The sequence below is a fragment of the Triticum dicoccoides genome, chromosome 3B (genome assembly GCF_002162155.2).
Source record: "Triticum dicoccoides isolate Atlit2015 ecotype Zavitan chromosome 3B, WEW_v2.0, whole genome shotgun sequence".
In the NCBI taxonomy this organism is placed as follows: domain Eukaryota; kingdom Viridiplantae; phylum Streptophyta; class Magnoliopsida; order Poales; family Poaceae; genus Triticum; species Triticum dicoccoides.
Window position 1 is genome coordinate 217664197 of NC_041385.1, and position 13206 is coordinate 217677402.

Below are 13206 nucleotides of genomic sequence, written 5' to 3' on the forward strand. Positions count from 1 at the left end.
GTATCAGAGCAAGGTACTCCTTTGTTCTGTGTGATTTTGATTTAACTACATGGAGTTTAGTTATGTCGACCGCATGTGTGATCAAGGTCTCCGCTACGTGCCCCATCTTTAATGGCACAAGCTATCCCTACTTGAAGGCTATGATGCAAAAGCGTCTCCTATCAATGGACAGCGAGTTATGGACCGTCACTGAACTGGGACTGACGGACCTCTGCAAGGTGGCAAACGCTGATGACATTCTCAAGTACACTGAGCTGGATGCTCGGGCGAAGTACATCATCTGCTCTCGTCTATCCAAAGATGAGTTCATCCGCATTAGCCATTTGTGCAATGCGAAACTCATTTGAGATAGGATCTCTGATGTCTATGGAGGAGTTCGCACTTGTCCTCTGATGTCTATGAAGGAGTTCGCACTTGTCAACGCAGATCATATGACGATGCTGGAGCGGATAGGTGTGACCGAGTCCGGCCGTAGCCAAACTAGAGAACGAATGATGATCAAGCCCTAGTCAATTTATTTCAGCAAAAGACTGGTACTACCCTACATCCGGGTTTATTAGACCCCATGTATTTTGCGTTAAGTTTTGATCATAAATTGGATTTGCAAAGCATTTTGACCATAGATTTGATTCACAAAACAAAAGTGATATGTTATAAAAAGTAAATTGTTGGATTCGTATTTAAATGAAGTTTTCAGTGATACCATCCTTATACATGTAACTCATATTTTATTACGTAAATATATGGTCAAATTTTGAGTCAAAATGTGAGGGGGCTTAATAAACCCGGATGGAGTAGTGTTTTGTAGATTGGCATCAAAAGGAAGAGCAGAACCAACACATTCAAGCACTCGTTGTATATTTTTCAAAACCATGGAGGAGCATGGATTGACAAAGACAACAAGAGATAGAGGCATAACAAGGGCTCACTGTCTTACTGCCACAGATAATCACTTCAGTTCTGAGCCAAGACACTGGATCAAGTATTCAAGCATAGCGCTAAACTATAAAACCAGCACTACTACATCTGATGATCTGAACTTACAGTGTGACAAGCAAAATAAAAAAAACGTTTTGGCCATGTTTGTCGATTTCGTTTAGTCCAGTGCTGTCCCAAAGACGCCATTACCACCTGATAACTTGATAGGTATTACTGCCTCTACCTGCGACCAACCAACAGAAAATTACAAAGGAAGTTTTAGTACTCCAGGCGGCATGAGTAGTGCTGAAGGCACTAAATTTGGTCGATGGAAATGTACAACTCAATGGACCTAACCTGTTAAGAAGTTTACTCTGGCTATCATTCCTCAGTCTCGTCTTACAGAGGGAGTTGCTGCAGCTCTTCATTCACGCCGTCTTCAGTCTCCTCTGCAGAACCTTCAAGAGACAGAGTTATGTTAGGCAAGGCATACATGCTTCAGTTCATTTGATCATGTAACGCTTCCATGGTTTTCTGACATTAGACAAATAAACAGAACTTAAACGGTGGATCAAGTATTCAAGCATTGACTTTAAAAAAATATACACACTATTGTGGGAGGGAAGGGGTACTAAAAACAAAGAGGAAAAGATAATGGATTTGAGGAAGCCACACTCTTAATCATGGAATCCAGTGACAATTCAAAGAAAATTCAGTAAGAAATTTGCATATATGTGGTGAAGCACAGCCTGAGTCCTTCGAAATATAAACATAGTACTCCCTCCGATTGATATTAATTGATGCTGCTTTAGTATAATTTAGTATAAATCAGCGTCAATTAATATGGATCGGACCATTTGTGACGGATGAGGAGGTCGCCCCAGGCAACTCGGGTGGCGACTACGGCGTCCACCGCGGCTGCGTCGCCGGTGGCTGACTCCGGTGCGGGGCGCGTCGGTGGAAAATTCTGGGCCCTCGCTGATCCCGATGCGGAGGACGACGACGATGCCGGAGTACTCGCCGACGCCTTCGTCGATTATCTGTGAGGCCTTCGATCCAGGTTACTCTGAAGATGAGGTCGCGGCGATCGTGGATGGTGTGGTGCCACTCGACGATCCGGCGCGGCAAGGGCTACGATTGAAAGACAGACTCGAGGTTCTTCGGCGCATAGTCCACCGACGAACCTCGGCGGCGGCGAGCCGGCCGTGGAAGGGACCGATTCCTAAGGTGTGTCTTCCTAAACCTGTTCTTTCCGATTTCATCACTAAGAATTCATGGAAGATAGTAAAGAGAAAGATGGCTCGGCGGTCGTCGGCGGCCACGGTGCCGGCGCCGGCGATCGACCGCAGCGCTGAGATCCGCGATCACAGGGTCGCTCGTTTGAATGCCTTACTGGGTCGCGAGTTGGGTCGATTGGTGGGTGGGCCGGTTTTGAGTGAATCGGCCAAGTTGGATGTTGGGCTTCTGGACGCAGGGTATGAGGCCCGGTGTGATCCACAGCCTACGACTACACCCCCATGCAGACGTACGGTTCCAGCTAGGGTTCGGCACGGAGGCGGACGACCGCGCTTTTCTGATCGCGGCGGCGGGCGAGCTGTTCGAGTCCCTCCTCTCCTGGCGATGGCGGGACGTGGGGTTCCTCCGGGCGCTGCCACTAGGGTTCCTCCGGGCGCTGCGGGCCGTGGAGGGCCTTCGCAGGCGCCGGCTGCTGGTCGCAGCGGAGGCGGCGCCCCTGTGGGCACGAGTGGCGGCGGCGCCGGCGTGCCGCTTGCTGCCGGCCGTGGAGGTGCGCCTCCGCCTCTGCGAGCTGATCCTGGTGCGGGGCGTCCAGGTACGGTTGCCGGCGGCCAGCGGGCACAAGTGGGCGGGGCCAAGACCGCTCCGGCTGGCCGCGGTGTGGCTGCTCCGGCTGGGTTTCGCCCGACCGCGCCGGTGATCACAGCTGCGGGACGTGGTGGTCCTAGGCCGACGGTGCCGACGCCTGGAGCTACAGCGGGCCGAGGTGCACTGGGAACAAGGCCGCCGCCTCTGGGTGCCCATGGCCAGCCCCCCGTGACGCAGGTGGGAGCTAGACCGCCGCACTTTGTGGCTAGGCAGGTCAGTGATACAGCGACGCCGGTGTTGCAGCAGGCTCAGCCACCTCCGGTTCCGGCTAAGGTGGATGTTCGAGCGGTACCTAGAGGGCAGTGGGGTGACGATGGTTACAATGCGTATGGAGATGGACAGCACCGGGGATCCTCGTCTACGGGTGGCGGACGGGGATATGCCTGGCAGAGTGATGGTTCGGCTGAGAGGCCTTTCTTGGGGCCGACAGGTGTTTTTGTCGAAGGGGCGACTGGGCCAGCTAATCGTAACTGAGTCGGTTTCCGCGGCTATCGTGGCCGAGGAGGCCGAGGGGGTCGGTACCGTCCAAGACAACATCATACTACGGTTGAGACGGTAGTCGATGCTATTGCTGAGGAGACAGACTTGTCTTGCCAGGCGATGGACATGGTGACGGAACCGGCCGCTGTAGAGGTTCCGGTCGAGGTCGAGACTCAGGCTATGTCGGCGGAGGGCTCTGACAGAACTGAGGTGGACAGGGCTGCAAACTTTGCTAAGAAAAAGGAAAGAATGCTTTGTTATAGATGTGGCGATAAGGGTCATTTTATTGCTGAGTGTGTGGCTGTTCTTTGTGATTCTTGTGGTAAGCCTGCACACGAGTCTGGAGCGTGTCCACTGGTGCGGGAGCAGAGACCGAGCCTTATGACATATGGTGTCTTTTGTTCTGAACTCACGTTTTTTGAGTCACCGACTGAGAGGGAGGTTCCTCAGGAGGAGCACAGTACGACAACTAGGATAGTGAAAGTGACTAGAGGGCAAGTGTCTGAGGCTCAGATTATTCAGCGTCTCCGGGAGCTGGCACCAGGTGACTTCCATTGGGAGCTTGTCAGGCTAGAGACCAACATATTCAGGGTTCAGTTCCCAACTGTGGAGGACTTACAGAGATTGCTGAGCTTTGGGATGTGTAAGGTCCTAGGTACAGAGGCCATACTTGAGTTCCAGGAGTGGAAGCTCGTTGAGCCCCAGGGTACACCCCTTATCCAGGCCTGGTTGCGCTTTTCGGGGGCTCCGTCTGAGCTACTGCGGGACGCCAGTGTGGTTGCTAGTCTCGGTATTATGGTGGGTAAGACCGAGCGAGTCGATATGGATTTTACTCGAGCTCATGGGATTGCTCGCCTGTTGGTCAGTATTCTGGACATCGACTTTGTGCCCGACATGGTTAAGTGGGCTTTTCGAGGGCAGGTATACACTCTTGAGATTCAGTTTGAGGATGATAGCCTCTTTGCCGAGGCTCCAACTGCCACTGGTGATGACATGAGTGAAGGTGACGATGATACAGCTGGTAAGGAAAAAACGGCCGATGATTCTGTGAGTGAGAGGGCCAAGAGGCCGGAGCCGACGAGTAAGGCAGCAGGAGGAGGGACGGCGCCTGGAGCGTCTGTGCCGTCGACCACTTTGCGATTCGGTTCCTTTGGTCCTGCGTCCGCTCCTCCGAGACTGTGGAGTGAGTGGGTGGAGTCTATTGAGGAGTTCAAGTATTCTTTACCGGCGTTGGATTTTGAGGATGCGGGTGTGGAGGGTTCTGGTGGGGGTGCGAGGTTGGATATTGTGGACTCGACTACTTCCGCTTGTGGTGACGTGGCTGTGGTGCAGGCGGGGGGTCCGATCTCATCTGGGGGTTCGGATCAGGGTACTTTGGAGGCCCCCCCTCAGCTTCTTCCTGTTGACGATACCAGCAGACACGATGGGATCACGGTTGGGGGGCCGGGCCTGGTGGCCCCCACTCCTCTCACGCCTTTGGATGGGCGGCCACTACAGGCGGATGCGCAGGTTCGGCGGGAGGGCTTGGGGCAGGTGGCCTCAACGCTCCCGTCTGCTTCGGTGCCCGAGGGGGGCGCCCCGTTCGGGACTGAGGCATGCACTCCGGACAGGTGGTCCGGGGTGGATGGGGGGAGGGGGCAGGTGGCCTTCGCCTCCCCGGTGCTGGACTCGGCGCTCTCACCTGGTAATGGCGACCGGGTGGATGTTTGGGGAGTGACAGGCGGTCGCTCTCCGGATAAATTCTCGCGGGAGGAGGTCATTATGTTTGGCGGGATCTCGGACCAGGCAGCTGAGGGTCGACGTATGAGTTGTCGGCTTCAGAGCCATCCGGAGGTGGACGACATGCAGCAGCGCTGTGCCGTGAGGGCGGCCAAGCTTCGTGAAGTCCAAGTCACTACTGGTATGTCCGTTAATACTTCCAATACTATTATGCATTTCTCGCATGATCAAATTATGGATAAGGCACACCAATTAGGAATTTCACTTGGTAGAGATGAGGGTGAAGTTACTAATTCTGTTAACGATTTGCTAGATCTAGAAGCCGAGAGGGCTTTAGAAGTAATTCGTAACTTAGCTGCGGTCAAACCTATGAATGACTCTGAGATTGATGCCTTGGGAGTTCGAGTACTTGATAATTTTTGTGATGATCTAGCACCGCACCTCCAGGAGCCGGAGGAGGAGGACGAGAATATCGGGATGGAAGTAGATAATCCATCGGTTACGGGCACTTTGGACCGGGAGGGCCCGACCAGCCCTAAGCGCAAGTGGAAGCGCAAAACTTACCCGATGTCCGCAGTCCGTAGGAGTGCTAGGATTCGCACGGCTAAAAAATTTCATGATGACATATGAGAGGAATCTTTTGGAATAGCAGAGGTCTTAAGGACTTGGCTAAAAGGAGGTTCCTTGCGGAGGCATCTATTGAGCATAGTTTGGACTTTATTGCCCTGTCGGAAACGGGTAGAGCAAATTTCTCACCTCAATTTCTCAATACCTTGTCGGGGGGGGTTGAGTTTGACTGGCATTGTCTGCCGCCGAGAGGCAGGTCGGGGGGAATCTTACTTGGTGTTAGATGTGACTCTCTCGAAGTTCGCAGTGTGGTCATGGGGGATTTTGCTGTTAAGTTCAGGGTGCGGTCCAAACAGGATGGTTTTGACTGGGCTTTGGTGGCGGTGTACGGGGCAGCGCAGGCCGAGTTCAAACCAGATTTCCTGGCAGACCTTGTTAGAGTCTGTGGGTCTGAGCAGCTACCAATTCTGGTTGGGGGTGATTTCAACATAATTAGAAGACGTGATGACAAGAATAATGACAATTTCGATGGGAGATGGTCATTTATGTTCAATACCATTATTGAAAGCTTAGATTTGAGAGAAATTGAGCTTTCAGGTAGGAAGTTCACCTAGGCTAATGCGATGCCAAATCCAACTTACGAGAAGTTGGATCGGGTTCTGGCTAGTGTTGCTTGGGAACAGAAGTTTCCCGTGGTAACTGTTCAGGCACTTTCTCGCGGGATCTCTGATCACACTCCTTTGTTGCTCGATTCTGGTGGGGCTACCTACTCGGGTAACAAAAATGTTTTCTCTTTCGAGCTGGCGTGGTTTGAAAGAGAAGGATTTTTGGATCTTGTTGCCAGAGAATGGGCTAAAGATGTAGGAGGTAGAAGTGCCATTGAGCGGTGGCAGAACAAGATTAGGCATCTCAGAAGCTTCCTTCGTGGGTGGGCTAAACATCTAGGTGGAGTGTATAAGGTCGAGAAGGAACGACTCCTTTCACTTATACAAACCTTAGATATAAAAGCAGAAACTATGGTACTGTTACCCACTGAGCTTCATATTAAGCATGAGGCTGAGATGAGGCTGAAGGAATTGCTCCGTGAGGAAGAATTAAAGTGGGCATTGCGGGCAAAGGTGAGAAAAGTTGTCCAGGGGGATGCGAACACTCAGTTCTTCCACATGATTGCCAATGGCAAGCACAGGAAAAAGAGGATCTTCCAGCTGGAGCAAGATGAGGGTACAATAGTCGGCCAGGACAACCTGAAAACATACATTACTGAATATTACAAAAGGTTGTTTGGACCACCAGAGGAGAGCTGTGTATCCCTGGATGAGTCTAGGGTTAGCGATATCCCTCAACTTTCTTCTGTGGAGAATGATGTGTTAACTGCCCCTTTCTCGGAAAAGGAAGTTTTCGAGGCTATTGCCAAGATGAAATGCAATAAGGAACCGGGGCCGGATGGTTTCCTAGCTGAGTTTTACAAGAAGTGTTGGCATATTATCAAAGGGGACCTGATGCCGATGTTCCATGATTTGTTCTCGGGACACTTGCAGCTGTTCCAACTTAATTTTGGAACGATAACGTTGTTGCCTAAGAAAACAAATGCCGTGAGAATTGAACAATTTCGGCCTATCTGCCTACTCAACGTCAGTTTCAAAATATTTACCAAGGTTGGCACGATCAGGCTTACTCAGATAGCGCACGCTGTAGTTCAACCTTCTCAAACGGCTTTCATGCCGGATAGGAACATCCTCGAAGGGGTTGTGGTCCTACATGAAACGCTTCATGAAATTCATACGAAAAAACTAGATGGGGTTATTTTCAAAGTGGATTACGAGAAGGCCTATGATAAAGTCAAATGGTCGTTCCTCCAGCAAGCTTTACGAATGAAGGGATTTGATGAGCGCTGGAGACATCAAGTGGAAACGTACACGCAAAAAGGCAGTGTTGGCATTAAAGTTAATGATGACATAGGCCACTATTTCCGAACGCACAAGGGTCTAAGACAGGGCGATCCTATGTCGCCTATTCTGTTCAATATTGTGGTTGATATGTTAGCGATCCTGATTGGGAGGGCCAAAGAGGCCGGTCAGGTGGAGGGAGTGGTGCCTCATCTGGTTGATGGTGATTTGTCCATCCTGCAATACTCTGATGATACAATCATTTTTATGGAACATGATTTGGCCAAAGCGAGGAACATGAAGCTAGTATTATGCCTTTTCGAACAATTGTCTGGGCTGAAGATTAATTTCCATAAAAGCGAGTTGTTCTGTTTTGGTAGAGCCAAAGACGAACAGGAAGCTTATACACAATTGTTCGGGTGTGAGATTGGGTCTCTTTCTTTCACTTATCTCGGTATTCCAATACACCATCGTAAGTTAACGAATGCTGAGTGGAAGTGCATCGAGGATAGATTTGAGAAGAAACTAAGCTGTTGGAAAGGAAAACTCATGTCTTATGGAGGCCGGTTGATTCTGATTAACTCGGTGCTCACGAGTTTACCTATGTTTCTGTTATCTTTCTTCGAAGTACCAGTTGGGGTGAGGAAAAGACTAGACTTTTATCGTTCTCGCTTCTTCTGGCAGAGTGATGAGTCTAAGAGGAAGTACAGATTGGCCAAATGGGATATTATCTGCAGACCAAAGAACCAAGGAGGACTTGGTATTGAAAATCTTGAAGTCAAAAATAAATGCCTCCTGAGTAAGTGGCTGTTTAAGTTGTCTTCTGAGACAGAGGCAACTTGGGCGCAGATTTTACGTAGTAAATATCTGTACTCAAAGACTTTATCCCAAGTCACTCTGAGACCTACAGATTCGCCGTTCTGGAAAGGGCTCATGAGGGTTAAAGCCGCTTTCTTCAACATAACGAAATGTATTGTTGGTAATGGAGATGATACGCGATTCTGGGAGGATATGTGGCTGGGTGACGCGCCTTTGGCTTCACAATATCGAACACTATATCGTATTGTTCAGCGTAGGGATGCTCTTGTTGCCACAGTAATGCAGTCTATTCCTCTCAACATACAGTTTAGGAGAGTTCTTGTTGGACCTAGATGGGAAGCATGGCTTCACTTGGTCCGTAGGCTGATGGACGTGCAGCTAAATCCTCAGCCCGACCAATTGTATTGGAAACTAACTAAAACCGGGGTGTTCACGGTCAAGTCGATGTATATTGATATTATTAATTCATCCGTGATACCTTCGTCCAAGGAGGTCTGGAACGTTAAGGTTCCTTTGAAGATTAAAGTGTTTATGTGGTTTGTGCATAAACAAGTTATTCTTACAAAGGACAATCTAGTTAAGCGCAACTGGACAGGATCGACTAGGTGTAGTTTCTGTGATCGGGATGAGACTATCAAGCATTTACTTTTTGATTGCCCGTTGGCACAAGGGTTGTGGCGCACCGTGCAAATTGCCTTTAATATTACTCCACCGAGATCGGTAAACACGTTATTTGGGGCGTGGCTGCTTGGGATGGAGCCCGAAACAGCCAGACACATTCGTGTAGGAGTATGTGCGTTATTATGGGCAATTTGGAATTGCAGGAATGATTTGGTTTTTAACAGGACAACAAATACTCATTTTTTGCAGGTGTTGTTCCGGGCTACGGCGCTGATCCGTACTTGGTCCTTACTCACTCCGACGGAGGCCAGGGAGCGTTTGGTTACTGGATCTGTCCGGTGGGAGACGGTAGCGCGGGATATCTTCAACCGGTTTGGATGGCGATCATGTAATAGGATAGGCATCTAGTTTACCTACCTGCTATTATGCCAGCCGGTTTGTGGCTTATCTCATTTCTACCGTACAGTCGATGCTCTATGTGAGCTATAGGCTGCCTTTATTCCTTTGTTTGTAAGACCTTTGTTCAGAACCTCTTTATTTGGTTAATAAGAGAGGCCGTATGCATCGATCTGATGCAGAGGCCGGGGAATACCCCCTTTTCTAAAAAAAAATTAATATGGATCGGAGGGAATAGTACTTTCTTTCTGAGAAGAAATGCAGTACTGAAATCTAACAGCTGATTTGCCATATATGTATACTTTTCTCAGCCCATTGCAAGTCTTGCAAACAAAAAACTAGCAGTGTCATTATAATTCCAAGCACTACATACAAGTAACAGGATGCTATGTTCAAAAACCAAACACTTTCGCATGGGATCATGGAGACAATTTCTATCAGAAATGTGCATGTATACAGTGAAGTAATAACAGAGAGTTTCTTCGGAAATTTTAACGATCTTGTTACTTAAATGAAAACCCCGAGCAAGCATATGGACCTATCCAGTGCCTAAGATAGTGAAGCCTAAAATGTACTCCCTCCGTCCGGAAATACTTGTCATCAAAATGAATAAAAGGGGAGTATATTGAACTCTTGGACATACGCTAGGGCCAAATTGGCAGAATTTTTATCACTATTGCTTTAGCAATTTTTATTTAGCATTAGCCGTGCTTCAGTAAATGGTAAGTCATAGTACATCTCATCCACACAAGACCATTTCGACATTGAAATAGAAGTGCTTTACTCTGTAAGCCCCAATTTTAAGAAGCCTCTTACACTTATTAAACATAAGCCCTCCCTGCAGCATTACTAATAACAAGCTAAGCGTACATACATAGCCTGAAAGTTGAACATTTGCATATGCTCTCTCCCACAACTGAGATGTTAGACAAAGGATATCACACATCAATACATCATAGAGATAACATATCTGATCCCTCCAATGTTACACATAAGCACACCATTTCCAATCACTAGATAAGTATAAAGAATCTACAATCAACGAAAAAAGACAGTAGACTTACCTGAGCAGAGAGCTGGTGGCAGCTGCCAAGCGTGAATGAAACGGGTGGCGACGTGCTCGCTAGGCGGCGCAACCAGCTCGTAGACCTCACACTCCACAACCTTGCGAGCACGCACGTTGACACCGAGCAGATGCTCGTCGAGGAAAAAGTAGACCACGTCGGGGTTGGTGGGGTGGATGAGCGCAAGCACGGGGATCTTCCTGGGCAGACCAGTCGCCTTGTAGCTCGCGTCGTCCCAGATCTCCTTAAAGGTGGCCTCATACTCCAGCGTCCACTCCGTGGTGTCCGGATCGGCGAGCGTCCAGACGCTGATCTGTGTAGCGCCGCGGCTGTCACGATTCCTGGAGTACATGTCCACGAACCGCAGCTTGCCGCCGCTGACACGTACGCATCGGTACTTGTCAAGCAATCCCCAAGCTTCCCTGGGCTTGAGCGCCTTGCCCTCCGGGAGCGGGACGACCCTCAGCACCGGCGTGTCCTCGAAGGGGTCGCAGGTGAGGAGGCACCAGGAGAGGTCGACCCACCAGAGCCTCCCGGAGTGCGAGACCACGCGGTTGGGGCACAGAATCCTGGCAGGAAGCGGGTAGCCGATGTACTTGCTGACCCACTCTCCGACTTCCGACGAGAAGCGCAGGAGGATGGCCTTGTCACCGCCAACGAATGGCTGGAGCTCGGCGACCATGTAGTGGCCGCCACCCGCCGGGGAGGAGATGAGGCCGACGTGACCCATGTGCATGATGAGCTCAGGTTTCGGGAGCGGCAGGGCGGTGGCGGTGGTGGCGTCGAGGACGAAGTAGCCCGGGGCGAACGGGCGCCAGCTGAACTCCCGGAGGCTGGGGGTGTTGATGACGGTGGGGGCCGTGGCGCGGCCCTGGTTGGCGTGGAGGAGGAGGAGGCCGGAGGGGTCGACGGCGAGGACGGAGGGGAAGTTGTCGGAGGTGGTGCGGTCCGCGAAGATGCGCGGGGGGATGGTGAGGAGCCCGACGCGCGGCGGCGCCGGCAGCGCGAGGGAGAGGTCGGCGCCCGGAGGGAGGTCGGCGTCGGCGGCCGCCACCCGCGGCACGCTGCCGAGGATGGCCCACGACGGCGACGCGGATGCCATGTCGGCTCGCTCGATCTGGTGGCTTGCGCGCGCGCGTGCTCTGGCGTTGGACTGGTGAACGGTGACCGCGGCGACGGGGACTATGGGAGCGAAGAGGATCAGGCAACGGGCGGCTCGGGGAATGGACCGCGCGGATGCCATTTGGTGACGGTGAGCTGCGATGGGGGTCAGGGTTTTGTGGGAGGGTTGGAAAGCGAGGCAAGCGGTGAACTGGAATGAACCGCGCGGCGCTGCTGTGGATGCAGAGCTAGGGGCAGCACCGTGCCAGCCTTTGTAAGTTTGTAGCGTGGAAAGCACGGGAGTTCCGATCAATGGCAGGAGCAAGAGTTGCAAGGCTGCAGACTCTTTATTATCCAGAAATCAAAAGCTCCTCCTGTTGGTCGGCTAGTGCCTACAGTAAAGCAAGGAAGGACGGGACGTTGTTTGACAGGCGCTTTGATTGCTGTAGTATGTTGGCGGTTGCCGTCCGGGTGATACGGAGGGAGCAGAGCAGGTCGACTTCGGGGCGCGGGCACGATCATGGAAACGGGGACGGTTGCACTGTGCCAGGAATCCCGTGGCAGTTGGCACACAGACACAGGTGAAATGCACTCCCTTCCTGACTTTTTACATCCGACGAAAAAACAAACTTGTTGGAGAAAATTATAAGTTTTGGTAAGTATCACTCCGAAGAATAGAGGCTTGTGTTCGTGTAACTTAGCATAGAGGACCGTGTCGATGATTAGGCGATTACATCATGCCCTTTGCTTGTGATACTTAACAACGTGTTGATGATCTGACAATCTGGAGGTGATTGAGACCATGCAGGACGGAGGACAATCAACGGGAGCGGCGGCCGCAATCTTCGATGACTGCTATCACTATGCTTGTGATTTTATCATGGCTAAATTCGAACATTGTAATAGAGAAGCAAATAAAGTAGCACATGAACTTGCTAGGTTAGCTAGGTTTTTTCCGACTTCGGATTGGTTTGAGGAACCTATTACTGAAATTGTAACGTTTCTCACAAACGATGTATTGGTTATTGATAATGAATAAAATTTTGTTTTAATTCAAAAATAGCATAGAGGACCGTGTTCCGTTGATTCGAATGTGCACCATGTATGTGCAAGAAAATATTGTCCACACCCGCAAAAAAAAAATGTCCACATCGCAAACAAAAATGTCTAAAAGGCAAAGGCATAAAAGTTCCAAGGATCAACACGAAAATGGACTAACCAGGAAAATTGGTCTGTGAGAAAAACAAAACATTTCAGGAATCCTTTTAAAAGTTCTTATACTGTCATAGATGCACATATATAAACATGATATGAACTTCAGTTCTGCAATGAGGTTGTATCAGGTAAAAGCAACTTAGCAACTCGGTATTGTCACAGACTTTGCAAGGCAAACAATGTTCTATTTTGGTGATCCCGACTTGATTTCAGTGTACTAATCCAATTCAAGTACAAATGAGTGATCTATTTGCAATCTAAATTTTTATTTTCCAATATTACACACCCAACATGTTGGCTTAGTACAAATGAACGAGCTGCTTACATATTTGTAAGGAGTCAATATCACCTTCGATGATCAACCAGCCCATCGGGGAAAAAAGCTATCTATCTAAACATTATTCCTGAGTACGAATACTAGGTAAAACCGATGTGCAAAAGCAAAAAAAAAAAAAAAATGGTGATTTTACAGAAAATATAAAAAAGAACATGTTACCTTAGTCCAAAAATGGAAAACAGATTAAGACATTTTCAAG

At 49.8% G+C, this 13206-nt stretch overlaps 1 protein-coding gene across 1 annotated transcript; it reads right to left on the bottom strand.

Annotated features, from left to right (window-relative positions):
* Window positions 1-1076: 1076 nt before the first annotated feature.
* On the bottom strand, window positions 1077-11728 carry LOC119281157. Its single transcript, XM_037561765.1, has 3 exons — window positions 10355-11728; window positions 1276-1376; window positions 1077-1162 (listed from the first exon to the last, which is right to left on the bottom strand). The coding sequence occupies exons 1-2, from the start codon at window positions 11595-11597 to the stop codon at window positions 1318-1320; spliced, it is 1302 nt and encodes a 433-aa protein (XP_037417662.1). The 5' UTR covers window positions 11598-11728; the 3' UTR covers window positions 1077-1162; window positions 1276-1317.
* Window positions 11729-13206: the final 1478 nt, after the last annotated feature.

What these genes read in the sequence shown, in the direction of transcription:
- LOC119281157 (XM_037561765.1), bottom strand. Translation starts at nt 11,597, where the DNA reads ATGGCATCCGCGCGGTCCATTCCCCGAGCCGCCCGTTGCCTGATCCTC. An exon ending in GCCACCAGCTCTCTGCTCAG is followed by an intron (nt 1,377 to 10,354) that starts GTAAGTCTACTG and finishes TGTCTCTTGAAG; the next exon opens with GTTCTGCAGAGGAGACTGAA.